The sequence below is a fragment of the Sorex araneus genome, chromosome 4 (assembly GCF_027595985.1).
Source record: "Sorex araneus isolate mSorAra2 chromosome 4, mSorAra2.pri, whole genome shotgun sequence".
Taxonomy (NCBI): domain Eukaryota; kingdom Metazoa; phylum Chordata; class Mammalia; order Eulipotyphla; family Soricidae; genus Sorex; species Sorex araneus.
The window spans coordinates 262,501-284,355 of NC_073305.1; the positions used below are offsets into that span (position 1 = coordinate 262,501).

Consider the following 21,855-nt stretch of genomic DNA (forward strand, 5'->3'; position numbering starts at 1 on the left):
AAGACCCCCCCGCCCCCGGGGGAGGGCACAGGTAAGATTTCGGCGCACTCCACCTGGTATGAATGAGGGATCCGTCTCGTCCGGTTACAGCCCCACCCACACACGGGGATCCTGTTGCCTGTGGTCTAGATGGCTGGAGGATAAACAGGAACAGCTACGGCCGACAGCACAGGTGAACAGGCGCCTCCAAGCAGGAGAACCAGGCCCGCTCCACCTGATATGTCGGGTCTGAGCCTCAACACCAAACACTTGATTACTGTTTTATTTATTCGTACTTGGTGCTTCAGGGCTCGTTCCTGGCTCTGTGTGCGGTGTTTAGGGGACCACAGGTGGAGTCGGGGACTGGGCGCTGGCCTGCTGCGTCAAGGCAAGTGCCCGATCTGCTGCCTGTAGCTCAGTCCTGGCAACAGCCTCTGGCAAGGTCCTTGATTTTGCTGCCCTGTCCAGAAGGCTGGGCACGTGACCCTGTCTTCTCCCATCTGCGATCACTACATATATTTCTTGAAATCAACTCAACGATTTCTAGACCTGCTCAAGGTGTGCCCTGGGGTGGAGAGAAGTTTCTAGAAACCTGCATTCGAGTAAGCTAACAGGCACTGACTCCTTCACTCTCCACACACCGCTGGGCACAGCAGGAGGCAGAGGGCCGTGAGGGCCCAGTGTCAGCCTGGGTGCAGGTGCCGCCGGGGGAGGGGCGGGCTGCCCGGGTGACACCCCACAGGACCTGCAAGCAAGGTGGTCCCAGGCAGTTGGGTGAGAAAGCACGTCCTGCGGAGAGACGCAGCTTGGGCGGAAGGCTACGCTCTGCGGTGAGCACCGCTCTCAGGAGAGGGTCTGCAGGAGGCCTGGGGGAGGCAGGGTGGAGCCACCCAGGCACAAAGGCCATTTATGCCGCAGATGCTGCTTGAGGCAGGAAGGTGGCGTCTGCATCCAAACACATTTAACTGCGAGTCAGAGCTGGCTGAAGGTGAAACAGACCAGCAACCCAGGGCAGAGGGCTCTGCTGCTCCGGTGGCACGCAGAGCAGAACCACGTGGCAATTCCCGGGCAGAAGCACCTTTCCAGGGAGAGGCCACGGCTTCCGAGAGCAGCTCAAAGGGCTAGAAGTGGAACACAGGACTGCTAAGACGTCAGACCCAGCTGGACATGGGCGACTGCCAAAGGTCCCACACCAAACCTGCTTCCGTGACCGAGAACGTTTTAAAGATGATTCAAGGACAACGGTGTCAGGTGAGTGCTGGTAACACAGAAGCAGTGCTCTAGGGACTCCAGGACTGTCCAAAAGCATCCCGGAACCCCTGGGCCCAGGGTGGAGCCACAGAGCACTCCACGGATGGAAGGGAGTGGGAAGACCCTGCCCCGGGGAGTCCCTCCGCCAGGAGCGCCCAGGCTGACAGGCGGGTTCCGGGGTCCCTGGGGAAGGAAAGCTGACCGCTCCCGGCCTGCCCGATCCGGGCACCACTCGGACAGCGCTGGGTCCGACTCAGGCACCGTCTGAGCAGTCACCTGCTGCCGGGGGAGGGGCAGGTCTGGTGTGGGGGCTCTCCCGAGGGCACGTGCGCCTCCCGCAGCACTGGGCTGACAGGGACTCAGTCCACGGTCAGCGGCAGATTTCACAGTGGGAGTAAGAAAAGCGACGTCTGGAACCCCAAGCTGGGCTTGGGTACAGCGGCCTGGCGCCCTCTCCACCGCACCTGGCGCAGAGCCCAGCGTCACGATCCGCCAGGGCCCAGGTGCTGTTCTGGAACAAAGACCCAGGTAGCTTCAAAGGAACGCAGGGGCCAGATTCCCAGGAGAGCCCCAGAGAGGCAGCGTCCCAGAGGCTCTGTCTCCGCTCAGAACACCAAGGGGCCCCTCGTGGGCCTGGCGTGTCAGGGCCCCCGCGGCACCCGAGCGCCTCCACCTCACTCCCGCCGTGAGAGTTCGGGGTATGCCACTGCAGGTTTGGGGAAACACGTGGACACGCAAAGCTGTTTCCCCGGGGTCCTCTACTCTGTCAGCCTATCCCAGGGAACTCAAAGCCTCGGTGAGCAGGTAAACTTCTGCATGCTTCAACAGTTAGCTGTCATCGCACAGCCGGAATCCCGGGTCACATCTACCCTCAAACAACACTTAAGCCATTAACACAGTTTCTTCACGATCTTTGGGGAACCTTCTGGCAGTGGGCTGGGACCCCGGCATGCATCCACGGGGCTGAGGGGCGTCTGCCTTTGAGCAGCGGGGCCGGGGGCGGCTTCCATTCAGGGACACAAGGCCTGGGGTCCTGGAGCCCACCACTCCTTCCTGCGGGGTAGGTGACACCCGCCACCACCTGCCTGGGGAAGGGGCTGCTCAGAGCTGTCGGGAGAACAACCCCCACCCCCGAGAGCACACACAGAGCCCGGCCCTCCGCAGGGCGGCACCAGTCCTACCTCCAGCTCCAGCTCCTCCCTGTCCAGCTCCTGCTGGAGGCCCCCGAGGTAGTCGCTAGGGTCATAGTACTCATGCGCCGAGGGGTGCCTGGAACAGAGAGCACAGTCAGGGCCAGCTGGGGGACGGCGCCTTGCCCACCACCCACCCACGAGGCGGCGTGGCTGCATCACCTGGTCCCTCCTGGGCACTCTGGCTGGGTGGCCCCGGGGCCGTGAGCTGCAGCCACTGGGCTGAGCTCCTGGTTCTGCCCAGGCTCCTGAGGGGAAGGACCAGAGGGGATCTGGGACCAAAGGTCACTGACTGTGGATCCGGGCAGGGCGGCTGCAGCCTCAGCGTACGGGACCCCGCGCACCCCGCTGGCCTCCCCCTGGCCCCCGCAGAAAAGACCTCTCTGCCTCTGTCTAAACGATGGCCGTCCCTGAATCGGAATATGCTTTCTTGGTTTGCTCCGAGAACTTCTGACACGGTTCAGTCAGCCTTGCAAGACCAGGAGGTGGGGACAATCACCCAGAGGACACAGTCGGCACGGAGGTGTCCGTGACCCCGGAGACCACAGGAACCTCAGCCCCACGTGCGCAGACAGGACTGACGGTGGACAGCGCCACACTACAGGGGGCTGGCCAGGGCACCTCGGTGGGAGAGAAGGCCCCAGAGTGGCCTGTGCACCGGCCTCTCCCTCCCCCTCCCAGCCCTGCCCATGGAGCCTGCCTGCCCATGGCCACTGCAGGCGACCCACACTCCTGCTGAGACCACTCTCAGCACACAGGTGGTTCTGCTCTCGAGCGCGCTCTGAGGACCTCGGCGGGAGACCCTGGAGAGAAGGCCCCAGAGTGGCCTGTGCACCCGGCCTCTCCCTCCCCCCAGCCCTGCCCATGGAGCCTGCCTGCCCATGGCCACTGCTGGTGACCCATCCTGCTGAGACCACTCAGCACACGGGTGGTTCTGCTCTCGAGCGGGCTCCAGGACCCGCTCTGGGCTGAGAGGGAGCAGCTAACATGTGCAGAGGGCTCCCGAGGGCTCCGCCTCGGGCCTCTGTGAACAGCAGCGTGGACGTGGGCAGCCTGCAGGGAGACCACAGACGTCGTCTCCTCCCTGTGGGAGGGAGAACCAGCCTCCTGCTGGTCTGCTCAGGCCCTGCGAGGCCTCTGCCACTTACTCGTCTGGCAGGAGGTAGGGGTCCAGGCCGGGCACCTTGCAGAAGGCCAGGCTGTGCTGGAAAGTGATGTCTGTCTGCGTGCCCGCGTCCACCAGCTGGTGCTCTGCGGGCGGGAACATCCTGGTGCGGGGGGTTCTCCTCAGCACCTGCACCACGATCGGCTCCTGGGCCGTCTTGAAGGCCTCTACAGCCTGGTCATGAGTGGCTCTGGACAGGTCCTTGCCGTTCACCTGTGGAGACAAGGCGCAGGTTAACACACGAGCAGGCGCAGAGCCGGCCGCCGTGGGCAGGGGCTACACGATCTGGCACAGAATCTGGCCCCTGCCGGGAGCCGGCGTCCTGCCCGCTGGTCTCAGGAAACACAGCAGCCGGCTGGGTGACTCTGCAGGTGCGTCTCTTCCCTGGTGGGGCCCTTCCCGGTCCGGAGGCCCTACTTTTCCTCCTATGGAAGTGGCAAGAAGTCACCTCTGTCCCAAGAAGCACTCGGGAGCCCACAGGCCACTGCCAGCAGGCGGGAGGAGCTCCGGTGACACAGCCCTGCCCTGGGCGGCAGTGCCGGGGCCATCAGGGACCCCTGGAAGTGCCCAGGGGGCCGTGCAAGCCGCAGGTGAGACCCAGGGCCTACTGCATGCATGCCCGCCCTCTGGGCCATCCCCCCGGCCCTGCAGTGCCTTCGAAAACGAACACTCGCCGCTCTTAAACAAGCCTGTGGAAACAGTGCCTGCGCCCGGCTGTGGGGAGGGTGACAGCGGAGGCTGTGCTCGGCCCGACCCGTGCACAGGGCACCGGCTGCTGGGGGTGAAGGGCCCTGCAAGGCCCTTGGGCCAGGTGGGAAGCTGCGGCTCCCTCCTGCATTCTCCCGGCTACCCCGCACACTTGACAACCAGCATCTCCCAATCAACATCCCAAGAGCTAGCGTGGAGCTCTTCCAGGGCAGAGACACGGCAACTTGTCTGGAGAGCGTCCCTGCAGGCCGCCTGGAGGCCCCCTCACTCTCCAAGTCCCCCGTGCAGCAGAGGCGAGTGGCCATGAGTGTCCTGAGCTGGGATGGGTGCACGGGGTCGCCCGGCTCTGAGACAGCAGCAGCCCGCCCTGGGTCAAAGGGCAAACGACAGGGCAGAACAGCCGCACCACCGCTCTGTCGTGTGTGCGTGCGTTTTCACAGCACTTGGCCGAGGTTTCCTGCAGGTGAAACCAGCTCAGCCGCCCCAGTTTAACACACAGAAGAGGGGTTTCGCCCAGCCTACCCCCTGCAAGGCACGCGCAGCGTGGCGAGGCCGCAGCGCTGCCCGGGGCTCTGCCCAGCAGCGAGGCACCACGCCTGCAGCTGCCTCCTGCCTTCGTCCTGAGCCCTCTGCCAGCTCCCGAGGGAGCGGCACTCCTGGGCGGGAGGCCTGGTAAGCAGCTGCTGGGCTGCGGAGTAGATGCTGTCCTCCTCCTCCTAATGAAGCCCAAGTGAATCAGCCAGTGGAGATTATTAATGATCTGGATTCAACCACTTAAGCAATTTACTTGCATCACAGGGGGAGTTGTAGGCAGAACAAGACTTGAGCCACTGATGCCGTGAATGCCCAGGGAACAGGCGTGTGGCTGAGCCAGCAGCTTCCCCTCAGACACTCGGACCTGCTCACAGATGCACACTCTCCCGACTTCGCTATCTGCAGAACCAGCAGCCCTGCCACTCGATCGCTTCTAGCAACCTCTTTCCATCAGCTTCTCCCTGCAGGTCGGAGGAGGGGCAGCAGCCGGAGTTTTCTGAGGGCAGAGCGGGGAGCAGGGCTGGAACCTGGAGCAGATGTTCCGTGAGGGCCAGAGGCAGGGCCTGAGCCCTCCTGGGCCAGGCTGCCCCCAGGACATGCAGCCCGGCAGCTGGGCTGCAGCATGTGGTACGGAGCCCAGCTATCCCGCTGGGCATCACTGTTCACTGCGTACACACACGTGGAGGCCTCTCCTGGGCAGGGCGCAGAGGGGAACCCCAGGGCAGGCCTAGGAGAGGCATTGCTGCTTGTGGCTGGGGGCCACCAGGGGTCCGGCCACGCAGGGCTGGTGTTTGCTCGCTGGTGGAGCTACGAGTCCTTCTCTCACCCGATGAGCTCTGCTTCTGTGGCCAGGGACTGGGTGCACACACGGGCTGTGCATCAGGCCACTGAGTGTGTCTGGCTGAGTCTCCTTGTCTCTGTGCAAATGCACTCCCGGGAGCTTGCCGACAGGCTGCCCGCCCAGCCTCCTAAGAGCCTGGCGCTGCGGAGGGCTCCCTCCAGCCAGGGGCATTAGGGGGACCATGCTCTGAAAGCCAAGGGCGCTTGCTGCCCCACTCTTGTCCCTGGCTCCCTGTCAGTGCCCGGGAATGGGGACTCTCGGGGTGGCCAACGCAGCTGAGGGCCAGAACACCCCCCTCCGTGAGCGTCTCAAGGAGTATTTCAGGCATTACCACTTTTTCTAGAAGACAAGGTGGGAGTCAGATTTCCTTGAATCACCCTGTGCACACAACACATACTGCACATCACCCAGATTCCACCACTGACTGCTCATGAGGTGACCCCTTGGGTGCAGGTCACGCCGGCCGAGACCCTGCTCTGTGGCGATGCCAGCAGTCACAGAGCTCTGGTCGTGCAGCGACGTTCAGCCTGGTCGAATTAAGTGTCATTAACTTGGCCAATTGAGCAGATTGCTCTTAAAACAGTTTATGCAGCTCTAAAACCAAGTGAATGGAATGTTCTGGAATAAGAAATGCTGATTGCAGACTTTATTATAAATTAAGTGCCTAAGTTATTCACCTAAGGCTCTGGCTGGTCCCCAGAGACCAGGGTGAAATTATGGTGAAAGTCACGTCGGTTTGTGGCAAGCCAAACTTCCTGCACAAGCATGGCGGCCTGGCCCGGAGAGAGGGTGCAGCAGCAGGCGCTTGCCATGCACACGGCTGACCCAGATGGATCCCCTGCACCCAGGAGTCCCCTGAGTACCTCCAGAGTGATCCCTGAGCATCACCGGGTGTGGCCCAGAAGTGAAGAACAAGAAAAACAAAGACAATGGCTCTACTGGAAACATAGGCACCTGATAATTGCTAAGGGGTGGGTTGTTCCCTTCCTGCTGGGAAGGGTATTTGTGTGGCCTGCTGGGACCAGCACAGAGCTGCTGGGGCCTGTGTGTGCGTGTGTGTGTGTGTGTGTGTGTGTGTGTAGCGCCCACTCAGACCCAGTATGAGTGTGTGGTGTGTGTGTAGAGAGCTCACTTGGGCCCAGTGTGAGTGAGTGTGTGGTGTGTGTGTGGTGTGTGTGTGTAGAGCTCACTTGGGCCCAGTGTGTGTGGGTGTGCACGTGCGTGTGTGTGTGTGTGTGTGTGTGTGTGTGTGTGTGTAGAGCTCACTCAGACCAAGTGTATGTGTGTGTGCATGTCTGTGTGTGAGAAACAGAGTGTGTTATGAGAGAGAGTGTGTGTGTGTGAGAGAGGGGAGTGTGTGGGATGAATTCACTGACTCCTGAGGCTGCTCAGTGCTTCACACTCAGGGTTTTCAGGGGAAAAGGGATGCAGGACACAGAGCCACATGAAGAACGGTCAGAGTGGGTGAGGAAGGGCAGCACTTCACCACAACTTCTGCGGAGGGTCTAGGCTGACCAAGGTGACCGGCAGGCTCCCAGGGGCAGTCTGTATAACCCAGAACAAGGTCAGGGCCCAGAGAGCCTTTTGCTCTCCCTGGAAACACTGCCGGGGAGGTAGCTCCCCTGACTTTTGACGTGAACTTTAACAACAGGATCCAGAAAGTTTTCCAAGCTCCAGCGTACTGTACGCAGGCGAGAGTCTTCTGAAACCAGGGCCGGGGCGAAAGTACAGAAGGTAGGGCACTGGCCTTGCAAGCAGTCGGCCTGGGCTTGATCCCGACACCCCAGATGGTCCCCAGAGCACTGCCAGAGAAATTCCTGATATCCGAGGCAGGAAAAATCCCTGAGGATCACTGGGTATGGCCCCCAAACCAAAAGTAAAATATAAAAATAAGACTGAAGAGGAGCAGAGGTGGAGAGACAGCCGGCTCAGCAACGCATCCAGCAATGACCAGATCACCTACAACATGCAGCTCCACACCCCCATCAAAACCCAAAGTATTCTTTACTGAACGGAGCAAGTCATCATAAAATTTATCTGGAAATGCAGAAGACCTCCAGGTCTAAACAGTTCTGAGAAGAAAGAATAAAAACAAGACATGATTCTGACTTCATACCACACAGAGGCAATGGCAGAGCACTGTGGGTCTGGAGTCAGGGTCTCTGAGCCCAGGAACGGCCCCACGGAGACAGGAACGTGAAACAGAGGGAGCAGTTTCTCTGATGATGCTGGCAAAACTGGACAGCCACCAGTGAGTGAATGAAACTAGACGACCTCCTTATACCGAATTCATTCAAAATGGATTAACACCCTGGATGTGAGCACTGAAGCCTTAGACTACTCAGAAGAGCACAGGCACACCAACATGGGCTTCACAGCTACCTCCAGGGACTGGCTGCAACAGTGGGACACACAGAAGCAAAGCCAAAGGAATGGCATTATATGCAACTACATTCTACACAACCACAGTGCTCCTCACAAAGAAGGCGCCAGCACCGAAACAAACAGGCATCTCGCCGGATGGGAATATCCCCCACCTAGCAGGGTCAATATCCAAACTACATCAAACTCAAACACGTCAATAACAACAAAAGTCAAACGATCCACTTAGGTTTGAACAGACCCTTCTCCAAAGGCACGCAGATGGCCACACTTCCTCATCTCTTAACATCAGGAAATGCAAAATCTAGACCTACCAAGATATCCCCTCACCCCTACGTGATGATGGCTATCTTCCAGATGGCAAGAAACAAGCGTGGACAAAGATGTGGAGGAGGGGACCCTAGGAGGGAGTGTAGACAGGTCTGTCCTGTGTGGAAACAGGACAGACGTCTCAGAAAATCACGTGACCTCTCAGGGCAACTACTGGAATAATTCGAAGAGCTGTACGCACCCCTGTTCACTGCAGCAGCAGCAGCCACAAGCACTCGAGTGCCAGGGACGGAGGCCCAGAGAAGTGGCAGCTAACCACACACCCCTGCCCAGCCCTAACCGACAGAGCACTGCCGAGAGCAATCCGACAGGGAGAGGGGCTCGTCTCGGTGAAATGAGTCAGGTGGAGAAACACAAACGGTGACCTCGCTCCTGGGGTCACTGAGATCCATGACGTAAATGATGAAACAGACGACCTCGTGACGTATAAGAACAGAAGAGTGTGTCCGAGGGGAAGGAGTGTGTCAGGAAGAGGACTCAAGGGACACGTGGAGATACAAGCATGTGGAGATGCCGGAGTCCAGAATCTCATGGAAAAGCGACTACGGTTGCATGTAAAAGACCATGGCTGAATCCTACCACTGTTACAGGCCAAGGCTACACCAGCAAACGTGCAGCCTTTGGAGAAGACCAAGTGCCCCCTTCAGGAAGCAGACTGTCCCCACAGGGCGACAAGTGGCGTCTGCCGTGTGCACACCGACAGCCTCTGCAGGAAGGCCTGTGCCATTTCAGATGCACATGACTGCACATTATGCCCCCGGTGAAAAGCCAACTTTTATAGGGTTAATTTAATTAGGCACGGGCAGTGTTTTCGCTCTAAAATATCACACCTCCATTTTCAAACTAATTAAGGCTGAGCCTCCATAGGACGCTCCAGACGATAATAAACGGCACAGAAAAGTGAAAGGTTTCAAGCCCTGATTTAGGTGGGATCAAAGAGTCTTTCTTCATTTGGGGGCCTGCTATCTCTGTGCACTTCAGATTTGTAGCCTGCTCCGGGGCTCAGAACAGAGAACCCGCTCTCCAGGGGCGGGCAGGTGTGGCTGAGTGCGAGGCAGTTCCTGCGTCTCTGGGGAAGAGCAGCCACACAGCCCTGGCTCCTGGGGACGGCATCTGCAGTCTGGGCGCAGACCCCTGGGCGTCTGTCCTGGTGTTTCTAGACCCCTCTTCGGAGCACGGCCCACGCTGGTTACTAGGGGCCACCCACGCTATGGAGCCTTCTACTTCCTCCCTCCGTGCAGAACACCTCAGAAGACAGAACAGATGGTACGTATTACACAAGGAAACAGGAGCTGACAGAAGTGTTTCGTTTCATTTTGAAAGCATCACCCCCGAAATATTACATTTCTTTTGAGGTTCCAATCCCTTCTTCGAGACATGGCCCCTTCCAGAGACTCCAATACTCCTCTAAAGTTCCACTTTAAGCAAAGGTGCCAAACTGTCCCCAAATGACGCCCTATCACATGTACGATACCCTATCCCTCATACACTATTCCTAATCACATACACTACGCCTTATCTCAGACACCCATCTCTGACACACAATCCCATAAACTGCACCTGTCTCTTAAGTTGCTCCCTACCCTATACTATCCCCCAAACTATATCCTATCTCATAAACTTTAATCATCTCATAAACGATACCCTGCTCATAAACTATACCCTATCCCTATCCTATAAACTACACCCTGCTCATAAACTATTCCCTCTCTCATAAACTAAACCCTCTCCCATAAACTGTACCCATCCCATAAACTGTACCCCATCCCATAAACTGTACCCATCCCATAAACTGTACCCATCCCATAAACTGTACCCCATCCCATAAACTGTACCCATCCCATAAACTATACCCTACCCCATGAACTAAACCCTACACCATAAACTAAGCCCTATCCCATAAACTAAACCCTATCCCTTAATCTAAATCCCATAAACTTCAATCTTCCCTCATAAACTATACCCTTCCTGTAAATACAACCTACCTATAAACACATTCTATCTCATAAGCACACCCTACCCCATAAACTGTACCCTCTCCCATACGTACACCCCATCTCATAAACTATACTCTACCCCAGAAGTTACACCCTACCCCACAAACTACACCCTCTCCCACAAACCTCATCCCCCTAAGCTACACCTTGCTCACACCACGGCCTATCATAGCCATTTGCTTCTGAGAGGCACATACCATTCTCCACATCACCCCAGGGAGCAGCACAAATATTACATGAAACCCAGGGGCTCCTCAACAGGCGGACTTGGGGGGCTTCTATGACTAATCTTCCTGACCATGTCTGAGTTTGGTTACTCCATCTCTCGGGAGGGGCTGGCCGCAAGCCTCAGGTGAGTTCGGTGTGGCCCTCTATGCCCCGCCCAGCACCGTGCTCGCTGCAGCCCTTCTGGCACGAATGGGCTCCCGCAGCTGCCTCGCTCCTACTTCTCCCCAGAGATCTGGGCCAATCCCGACACCCAGCCATCAGCCCCGCCTCCACAGTCTAGAGCACATACACACACCCAGGAGATGCCCCGCGGTGCCACCCTGCAGCCTGGCGGGTGCAGGGCACGAAGGCGGGCACCTCTGGGGACCAATGCCCACCCTCTCCACAGGCCCCAGCTGGGGGCGGGCGCCAGAGTCCACACAGGCGTGCACACTCTAGTCCGAGAGCGCCTCTCCTCTGCAGACACCTGCCCGCTGCAAGTCGGCCCCCTAGCTTCCTGCCTGGACACGAAACCCCGCATCCCACTCGACATCCGGGGCGCAGCCGAGCGAGCACAGGGCTAGTGACGAGAGCCCTGAGCAGTGACTCCAACTCCGCGAGGACAGGGCTCTGTTTTCTGCTTAGGCTCACACACACCCGGGTAGGACAAGTTCCTGATCTGAAGCCTTTGCCGTCACTTTTCTTGATCTGAGCATTGAAGGAAATCATCCTTGCTCCTGAGGAACAAACAAATCTGCCCTGAGGGGCGTGTTGTGTGGGAAGAAGCAGGGAGGCGCGTGGAGGGACTCTGAGCAGTGCCGCAGGTCTGAGCACCCGGGGACGAGCGGGGCTCCGTCTGGAAGACAGGCAGCCACCCCCACCCGGGGACGGGAGGGGCCCAGGTCGGGCCAGAGGAGGCCCAGGAGCCAGGTCAGAGTCAGGAAGGCAAGGGACGGTCCTGGTGCGGGTGCAGGGACACGGTGTCAGCCTGCGGACTGTGGTCCTTGTAACAGGGAGAACCCAAAGCAGCTTCTGAAATGATTTATTAGACATGGGTAGAATTCGCTAGAAACTCACCAGGAGGAAATCATCTGGGAAGGAGTTAATGGACCAAACCGACGCGTGGTAACGCAATTAGAATATGGGGAAATGGTGGGGAAGGGGAGGGGGCCGACGGGGGGCGACTGACGGGGGGGTGGGGGGCTGGGCCTGGGCTCCAGCCGGGAGCAGGCCCCACGCACTGCCCATCTCAGCGCCCTACTATGCCAAGTATGGCGGCAGCAGTTGGGTCACCGCCCCCACGCCCCAGACTGGCAGGGGGCCGGCAGTGGCATTTCCTTCTGTTTGGCTCGGGGGCACACCTGGCAGTGCTCAGGAGTTACTCCTGACTCAGCTCAGGACCAAGCCCGCCAAGTGTGGGGAGCCACGTGGCGTGCCGAGGGTCAAGCCAGGCTGGCCACGTGCAAGGCAAACTCCTGCCGTACTAGTCGCTCTGGCCCTGCTTTAAAAACCACTGTAGTGTAGGTGACACGGCTGCCACCACATAATGTCCCTGTAGCTCACCACCAAGGTGCCCAGGCTGCCCACCCCCGTCCTTATGTCACGTCCAGCCCACCTCCTCAGCCCTCCGCTCACCGCCCCCTTTCTCGGGATTCTGGCTCTTGAATCCAGACCCAGGGCTGGCCACATGCTCCCCATCCCCTTGTCTTGTTTCTCCACGTGCCACAGGGGGCGAGGTCCCCTGGCCTGCCCTTCTCCCCTGACCCATCTGCTCATCACGGCACCCTGCAGCTCCATCCGCACTGAAGTGACCGCCTGACCTCATCTTCTCTGGTGGCTGCATCGTACCCCCATGCATACACACCGCGCTTTCTTTACCCCACCGCTCGCTGGACACCGGGCTGGCCGCAGGCCCTGGCCATGCTCGCACTGCAGTGAGTGCCCGGGTACAGCGGCTGTTTGAGCGAGTGATCTGGTGAGCAGGTGCCAAGGAGCAGAACCACTTTTCTCAGCCCAGTTATGGCCCAGACCTGGGTCTCCAACCTCCTCCTGGCCTGGCTCTGGCCCACGGGACAGAGCTACGAGGGGAAGTGCAAGGTGTCCAGTGGCGGCAGCTGTGTCCGAGGTGTCGCTGTCCGGCCTCGCCTGGGTCTAGCTGCTGGCCCAGCCTCCCTGAAGTGCACTCTGCATGTAACACAGGTTCCTGCTCACGTCAGCGTGAAACTTGGCTGCTTCTGCTGGACAGCCCCGCCCAAAAGGCCAAGCCCCGAGTCTGTGTGACAGAGGCCAACGGCCCCATCTCCTGGGCCCCCCATCACGTGACTGAGGACACAGGCCAGTCTCCTCAGTCCATCACGTGGTTGAGGGGGAACAGGTCCCGTCTCCTATTCCTCCCTGTAAAGGGCTACTCCCGTGCGTGACAGATGTGTGTTCACGGGCTCTCCGGGCGGCTCTCTCTCACCGCCCATGTTCGGTGCTCTTGAGCCGCTGTGTGTGGGCAGGATCGGGACAGCTGTTGGCGGTGGGCAGGCGAAGGAAGAATGAGGACCAGGCTGGTTGCTGATTAGTTGCCGTTTATTTTATCTCTCTCTCTCCTCTTCTCCTCTCTCTCCTCCCTCCCTCCCTCCCTCCTCCCCTCCCCCCTCTCTCTTGTCTGACACACTATTTTTCTGGAAGCAAAAGCAACATAAGGAAGCCCTTTCTGATGGCCCAAGGGTAAAATGCCACTTAAGGTGATTTTCCCCTTTGGTTATTTTTGTGTGGACACAGTAAGAGATACATTGAAGCTTGTAGGGCAGCTCTCCCGGGAACATCTTGCCACAGACTCAGACCACAGCGCTCAGGCCAGATTAATCATTCCTAACCCTAGCAGGGTCCGAATCCAGTTATTGCTTTTTGGATCATGACAGCATCTGTCCATGACCAAGCTCTTAACGTATAGTTAAGCATTAGGCACTTTGGCCAGGCCCATCTCGATGCCAGGGTAGCACACAGCTCACCGCTTGCCCTGGGTCCGTGCCGTCCCTCTCGGGACCCTGCTTTTGGGGGTGCTAGGAAGTAGGGGCAGCTGAGGCTTCAGTTGAGAAAGCAGATGCCCAGGTGGAAAATATGTAGAGTCAAATGACTCCCCATAAACAAAAGCATAGCATTTGCTACAGTCTTCCTGTGCCCATAGGAAAGGACATGGCTCTGAACATACCACACAAAGAACTTCAGAAGAGAAAAATGATATTTACAAGTCAACCCAGCACAAAGAAAGAAGTTACAAATAAGCACAGGGGAAAGGGAGCACTGTGACGGGAACAACCCAATAAAGCTAAACTGCCTGAGGCTCATGCCCCATCTGAGGGGGTCACACACCACGCCTGTGGGCACCTGGGGACTGGGCCGCACTGACCAGTGACGTGTTGGTGCTGAGGGTGCTCACCGCCCAGACCGGACCACGAGCTGTTTCTGGGGCTTCCAGCAGCGGGAGGTGCTGCTGGCATTACTCAGTCCAGGCCTTCACTCCCTACAGAAACTACGATTTTTCCTTGAGATTTCTCTATAAACACACACATTCTCTCTCTGATGAAATGTGTTTGTGAAAACTGTACCATTATAGTCTCACAGATGCCTATTTTTCTGTTATAACAAATGTTAGGGTTTGAGAGAATTCTTTATGAAGGTGAAGAATGTTTCATGTTAAGAAAAACAAGTCTTTTTCACTTAGAAAAATTCTTTACTGCCAGCACCAAATCTCCCTAATAGCAAGTAGCTTTGCTATTATTTTTTTCCTGATTTATCTTTCTTCAGAATTTGGAGGAAATTAATTTATTCCTTCTTAATATTTTCACCCCATTGGACATTGAGGAAACCCAGGTATTTCTAGTACGTGTAATATAAAGAGAACTACAATGGACACCTATGAACACTCCTCACTTTGAGAACGAGGACACCCCGATAAGAAGACTGGGCTCCCCGGGCCCGTGCTCTCAGCTGGGAGAAGCAGCACTGACCCCAGGGAAAACCAGCGACTGACCCCCAGACATCCCAGCAGCCGAAGAGGGAAGAGAGAGCAGACCAACAGTCCTGGGGCGGCCCTGCTCGGGAAGGCAGACTTTGCTCCACATGGGACAAAAGAAGTCAGACTCAAATCGTACGTCATGGACAGCACTGAGAGGAGGCAGAGACGACCCAACAGTGGGAGGCTAGTCTGATGAAAGAGCAGTGTCCAGTGTATGCTTTTAAAACTCCGCAAGCCAAGAGGAAGACAAACTATCCAGCAGATGATTGAATGAAAATTAGAACTGACACCTGACAGAGAGAGAAACTCGACTAGGACCAACAGAAACGTGTAAGCTCACTCCAGTTCCCTGTTGTCAGGGTAAAGCAACCCACAGCGAGAGCCTTATCCCTGAGGTGGGGTGGGTGGGGGGAGTCCTGTTAGCAGGAGGTGAAGGACAGAGTCTCTGGACCTGAGGAAAATCAACTGCAGAGTGAGACTTGGGAGGCCATCCTGCCACTGCCAGTTGGGAGAGGACCATCCGCCTGCCGCCAGGGCAGCCCCCGGACCCTCCCTGCAATTCCCAGGGCTCTTCCAGTTTGAGGACCGCTGATGGGCATAAGAAGTCAAGTCACAGAGGGTCAGCTCCACCCAACACCCTCTTTTGACAACTGAGAAGCTAGAACTGAGGGGCTGTTGGAGTGGCAGAGGGAGCTGGGCTCTCATGGCTGGTGGCATTACAGAGAGGGCTCAGGGCAAGCGGCCACAACAGCAGGACTCTGAGAATGTCCCTCACAAGAGAGTCACTGCAGTGACCCGGGGCTGTCGGGAGACGTGGTGGGCCTGAAGCATGCCACCTGGATCTGGCACCAGGCTGCCGGCTGGGTGCTAACTGCTTGGCTCATCACCAGGAGTTTCCAGCACTACTGAATCCCCCAACCCTACAAACAACTCAGAATGCATTTGGAACAAGGACTTTTAGAAAAACACATTTTCTTCTGACTTCACCACTCACATTAGTGGGAATTACTGTAATTGAATCACTAGCCCATTTGCCACTGGGAAGGGAGTCTCTGTGTGAGGAGGAGGTGTCACTGAGGACAGCGGGCATCTGGAGCTCAGAGAGATGCTGAGGAGGAAAGTGCTGAACGTGACAGGGCAGAAGGTCAGTGAATTTTGTTAAAATATACACAGGCCCATCTTTCCCGACAAAACTTTACACCCTCTTTTAACTGGTAAACTAGATATGACAGAGCAGTTTTAAAAAGCTCAACTTAAGCAAAATGTAATGACTTTTTCTGGTATTAACCACCAGATGGCTACGCTTCCGATTTGCATAGATGCGGGGGTCTGAGGTAATGGGCCTTGTGCCTCCTCAGCCGAAGGCAACCTTGAGAAAACACACTGAGAGGCAGAGGTGCCAACTTGTCTTCCCTCTTGCAGCACCTCTGTGCTGAGCTGAGAACAATCTGAGGCCTGAGCAGTGGGTGCGACTCGGCATGTTCCTGAGCATCTCCAGAAACTCCCCAGGGATGGCAGCAGGGCCCCTGCAGGCCGCACTCTGGAAACTTCCGGAGGCCCCTACACGATCACCAGTGTCCCCTACGTGCTGCTGGCTCACACGAGCTCACAGCCAGCAGGGAGGCGCTTCTCTGCGAGCAGACACCAGCACACTGGGCCTTTCAGAGCAGAAGAGCAGAGCACACTGCTGCGTTTCACCCACTCCGGGGCCACCACGTATGGAGCTAGAAGCATGCACTGGGCCTCAGGGGGAGGGTCTGTGAGAAGCGGGTGTCCCAGGGCAGCTGAGTGTGGTCTCTGACTCCCCCCTTCCCAGGTGGGACACCTCTCCCTGTAACTGCCCTGCTGGTCTCACTCCGCATGCAGCTGTTTCTGAGAGAGTGTCAGGAGACTGGCTCATCTGTCAGTGCTCTGCATCCCCCAGACAAAGTGGGCCCCTTTGCTCACTCCTCATTCCAAGGCAATGAGGTGAACATGTTCCGAATAGCTGCTGGCCAAGTGACTCTGTGACCAAACGCAGGCGGTGCGGAGAACAGACGCAGGTACCCTTTGTGGGCTGACATTGCCTAGAGGCTGGAGGCAGAGACCCCCAAGTGGCCGGGGGCTGAGAGAAATGCTGGGAAGGAAAAGAACTGCACAGACCGAGCCGATGGGGGCTTCTCAGGTCAGGAGGCCTCTCTGGGCAGGGGGACTCCCAAGCTGGGCCTCAGGCGGGACGTGCAGAGCTGAGTGGGCTGTGGGGGCCCTGTCAGGACAAAGGGGAGCAAGCATGAGCTCCTGGAGGGGCAAGACCCCAGCCACAGCCCAACAGTTCCGGGGCCTGGAGCCGCCCTCTGACTGTGGGGCCCACCCCACTGGCACAAAGGAGGGTCAAATGGTGACAGGGAGGGTTCTGAAGGCATGCGCAAACGCCACTCCAAATCTACCACCTCATGAACCTGAGGCGTCTGACAGGACTCGCCCTCAGTGCACTTCTCGGGAAAAGGGAGCAGGACGCATTAGGGGGCCCCAGTCTGAGCAGGGAGAGGGGCGCACTGCCACTGCTAGCAGGAACAGGACACACGTCTCACGGACCCTCTATTCCCCACCTCACCCAAAAGCCATGTGCACGCTGCCAGCTTCAAACACCCTTTCCTTCTCCTGTTCCTCAAATGCCATAAACGCAGTTTCGAGCACCATGTAGCGGGAAAGGTGGAAGAACCAGGAGGTCACAGCAGAAAGGAGGAGGCGGGTTAACAGGACACACAGGAGAGTCCGAGGAGGACAGCTGTGCACCGTGGGGATTCTGCAGGGCTAAAGGTGCAGGCAACCCCCATGGTGCTCAGGTGCTTCCTACAGAAAGGGGAGGAAGCCCTGGTCCAATCCAAACTTTTTTTTCACTGATTTATCAAAATACAAGTGGTCTGTGATCCCTTGTTAACTGCTGACAGGTTAGCTAGTGGCAAATTAATGCCTAAGTAGGAAAAAGTGACTTTTTAGCTACTTTAGCGCTGATCTTTAAGGCAGGAGGGATTGGCTTTTTTTCCTATCTGCTTTGTGTAAACTAATCCTGAATAAAGCTGCAACTACAAGCAAGCTTTAGAATTGAAAGTTTGCTTAAACAAATGTACTTCTCACAAGAAACTAAGCCAGGTTCAACAATGCTGCAGAGAGGTCAGGTTTATGCTCACTCCATTAACCGCCATTATCTCTGCTATTCACTCCACAACCAACTGCTTCTCCACAGACTCACAACGGCTTCAGAAGACATACTTATGCAAAGGACTACTACAAAACGTGACCACGGGTTGTGTGAGGGCGGCTTTACATGCTCCTTAAACTTGTTGATTCTGATTAGCATTTGCTACACAAGTCTGTTCTTCTGGCAACCCAACTAATAGATCAATGAAGGCGGGTTCCACAAATGCCTACGTCTAGTTTTCTGGTAAGTTACAACAACTGGGTGAAGATTTTGCTTTTCAAATCAGTGACACTTAGTGACTCCAGAGAGCAGGAGAACACGGACTTTCTCTGTTGTCCCTTCTGGAAGCTGCCTGAGAGGTGACTGGCACTCTGGGCTTCTCTCTGCTCGCGGCTCTCTCCCTGGACAGGACGGAGCTAAGGCGCAGAGAAACATCTCCCCTCTGCCAGTGAGAAAACCCAAGGAACAAACAGCAGGCCGAGAGAGGCAGCAGCACGTGGCCTTGCTGTTGAATGTGGGGGATGCATGCTAGCCCCACAGAGGGTGAAATTCAAAAATTAATCTGTGTCCACATAATATCTGAGATTTGGTCATTGGCTATGATGAATGGTTCATACACGCTGGGGTCACTGCAGGGAAGGGCTAGTCCTTGGGAGAGGCTGGCCACCCTCCAGGTGCCCCTGCCGGGCCTGCTGCAGGTGGGCCTCCCTGCACACTGGCCGCAAGGCTGCAACTGGGTTCCGCCCCGTCCTGGAAACCTGCACACAGACTTCAGAAATGTGTGCTTGTGATTTCTAGTTAGGACCCGACCCGCAGCCAGAAGGGCTGTCCCGCTGCCTAACTGAATCAGCAAAGATCTGCTCTACAAAGGCCCTGGGGGAACAAAGGGTGAGGGGGTCGCCCTGCTCCCTGCCCCCTGACCCTCTGACCCTGCACCACACACGCAGCAGACTGGCCGTCCTCCTGTCCCGAGCACAGGATGGAGTTCTGGGGCCAGGGAGACAGCCACCCTGGCCACCCGGGCCCCGTTCCCTCTAGCCAGGGAAGGGACGGAGGAGACTGGACCCCACCACCCAGGGACCAAGAGCTCTCTGGGCCAGCCCACCCCTCCAAGAAGGCTGGACCCCACCCTCTGAAAGCACCCCCTTCCTCACTCCCTTTCACAGTGCTTTGGAGGGTTAAAGGTCAATGGTAAGGGTCAAAGGTGAGGCTTCCAAGTCAGGAAGCCGCCCTTAACTTTAGCTTCAGACTTCGGATGGGCCCAGGCCATGACTCCGCCCTACCTGGACACCCTGTTAGCCGGAGCTCCCAGCGGGCAGCAGGTGCAGTGTCCTCAACTGTCCCCCCCACCATGTCCACTGCCTCTTGCCTACGCTCTCAGCCCTGCTGTGTTCTGTTCCCAGAGCCCTTGCACAACGGCACCCGCTGTTGTTCTAACGTGATTACCGGCACAATGTGGAATGCAGCAACAAGAGGGAAGCATTGTTCTGCATCATTAAGCTCACAGCAGCCCCCCAAAGAAGCTGCAGGCAGCTTGCCAAACGCCCTAATGAAGAACATCTCTTTGAATTATCTCTGGATGAGCAAAGGATCAAGTCTGAGCCCCAGAATATTTGATCCTCTTTGTGCTGCTGCTACGTGAGCTTCCTGAAGCCAGGCACACGGAACCTTCTGGAACTGGAACTGACCAAAACCTTTGTTTCTTAGTCTGATGAGACGCAAAATAGTGGGGACACAGTCGCTACTCCGTGTAAGTGTCTGTGAATTCCTTTATGATAAAGTTCAGGATCCCTAGAGAACAGGACGGAGACTTATTCACTCTGCACGGGGCCGGGCCTGAAAGTGGTTTGTTTGCTGAGAAATAAATCTGCATGCTGTCCCGACTTGCTGAGCAGTACTCCAGATGGAAGCCGTTTATCAGCAATTGGCTGCATGATGCTCTGGCCAGAAGTATTTCCCTATAAATTCACCTAGTTAAAAACAAACAGAATTCAGGCTCCCTCTCTTCGGGGTGAGGGAGCCCAAGTAGGAGCTTGAAGAGGCACCAGACGCGCCAGCGACGGCGGCCTCATGGCCTGGCCAGGGCCAGTGTGACGACTCTCCCGGCCCCGGTCACTGCTAGGCACCATTTCCCTGCTCTGCTGGCTAAGCGGAGAGCTGCCGAGGCTCCACGGCAGGTGCCTTGTGAGGGGCTGCACCCAGGGCGTCTACACACCGAGGCCCCCTGAGGTGAGCGCCCGTCTGAGCTCTGGAGCCAGGTCTCTGGGCAGCTCACTGCGGCACACCCCAGGAGGCTGAGCCCAGCCGGCTACGGGGGCACGGAGCAGGGCTGGGGCTCAGAAGTGAACCTGGAAACCTCATCCCGGGGCTTCTGCGCTCCGCAGGGGAAGCCGGCAACAGGAGCACACCCGCCCCGCTGTGACTGCCCGGCTGGGATCCCCAGCCCCGCCCGCCTTCCCCAGCACCTAACGGCACGCGCCCTCTGGCGTTCCTCCTGGAAACGACCGCGGAGTCCACGGCGCGGAGCCCTGGGAACCAGGCTGCGACCTCGTCCCGCTGACTGACCCACAGGTCTGCAGAGAGGCTGAGACGTGCTGCCTTGGGCAACGCAGAGCTGCCCTTTACTGAGAGGAATCGGGACACGCGCTCTCACCAGGATGGCAAGTCTCTCCTAACGGGCTTGTCTCTAATTCTTCCAAGCATGAGTCTTACTTTCTGACAGCTGAGGAGCCATCTGAGAGCGTCAGGATGACCGGGGAGTGCCTGGGTGCCGAGGGCCCACGGGGCAGCAGGGGGTGCTGGCTCCAGAGTTGGACCCGGGGGAAACACAGACCCTCTGCCCAGCCCAGCTCCGCCGAGTGAGGGCACATCAGCCGCTGTGGCCAGCAGAGCCCGGAGGACCGCCTGCTCCTGCCGCCCCGACACCCACAGGCGGCCCAGGTCCAGCCGGGAAGTTGCTGGGCGCTGGCCCCTGGGAGGTGGCGCCCGACTCACTCCTGGACGGAGAGGACCCGCGGAGGGGGAGTGGCCGGCACGCTCAGCATCTCTGCGTGGCCGGTCAGCCAGGCAGCTTTGTCCTGCTCCGAGCTGAGGCCGGAGAGTGCCAGCACCCCTCAGACCCCAACCCCGGCGTGCGGGAGACGCGCCCAGCTCCCCGCGTGCTGCCCATGCCCGGCCAACGGCAGCAGCTCCCCCCGCCCGCTCGGTACCTGGCAAACTTCGTACAGCAGCCGGTACTGCTCCTCCGGCTTCCGCAGGCTGCACAGGCTGCAGCCCATGGCGGGCGCCTCAGGGGGCGGCCGGGGACGCGCCAGCACCTGCGGGAGGCAGCCCGGGGCAGGCAGGCATGAAGCGTCCCGGGTGCCCGCCGTGCTCGCGAGGCGCCGGCTGACTCTGCCCCCGTCCACGCAGCCCTCCCTGCCTCGCGGCTCACAGGCGCTGCTCCGAGTCTGGCAGCTGGATCCTGGTCCGGTGCACACGCTATATATACGGGGCCTCATGCATATTAATCAGCCCTCATTGACTATTCATGACAGCGATACAGGCGCTATAATTGCCAACTATGACAGTTGAGATTTCTCTAATTAACAAGCAAGTGCTCTCGTGGTAAGGAATAATAAAAGACACGAACAATTTTGCAAGCCATTTTCTGGCAGTTACAAATAAATATGACTGCGTTTTTAGCCAGGTCTCAGGATAATCCCTAATGCATTTAAGCTAAGTAGAAATTCATTTTAAAATATATCATAAAAGCTGGTGATATAAAATGTATTTAATGCTGCAGATAATGATGGCATATAAACTGGTTTTATGGAATGGACATGTTTTGAATAACATTCATATAAATTTTAGGTCTTTACTAAGTTAACAGGAAAAAATCTTCACATATGAATAAAATGCAAATTGCTGGTTATCTGTGTGTATACAAAGTCACAGAGGGCTGGAGAAGAAGCTGCCCTCGGGGAATTAGGCAGATAATCACTGCAGAGCTGCATTTTCAACCCAGCAGAAAGTTCCGTGACAGGGCTGTGCAGAGAGCAGCTCTCCCCCCTCTCCCGAGAGCAGAGCCAAGGCCCACACGGCG

The 21,855-nt window shown here is 57.3% G+C and overlaps 1 protein-coding gene across 1 annotated transcript in view; it reads right to left on the reverse strand.

Moving 5' to 3' along the window:
- PDZRN3 (PDZ domain containing ring finger 3) overlaps positions 1 to 21,169 on the reverse strand; it is a 34,558-nt gene extending 13,389 nt beyond the window's left edge. Inside the window, exons 1-3 of the mRNA XM_055135866.1 lie at positions 20,981 to 21,169; positions 3,569 to 3,798; positions 2,412 to 2,499 (exon numbers count right to left, since the gene is read on the reverse strand). Coding sequence (XP_054991841.1) covers positions 2,412 to 2,499; positions 3,569 to 3,798; positions 20,981 to 21,049 — 387 coding nt within the window. The 5' untranslated portion in view covers positions 21,050 to 21,169. The remainder of the gene's footprint in view (positions 1 to 2,411; positions 2,500 to 3,568; positions 3,799 to 20,980) is intronic.
- Positions 21,170 to 21,855: the final 686 nt, after the last annotated feature.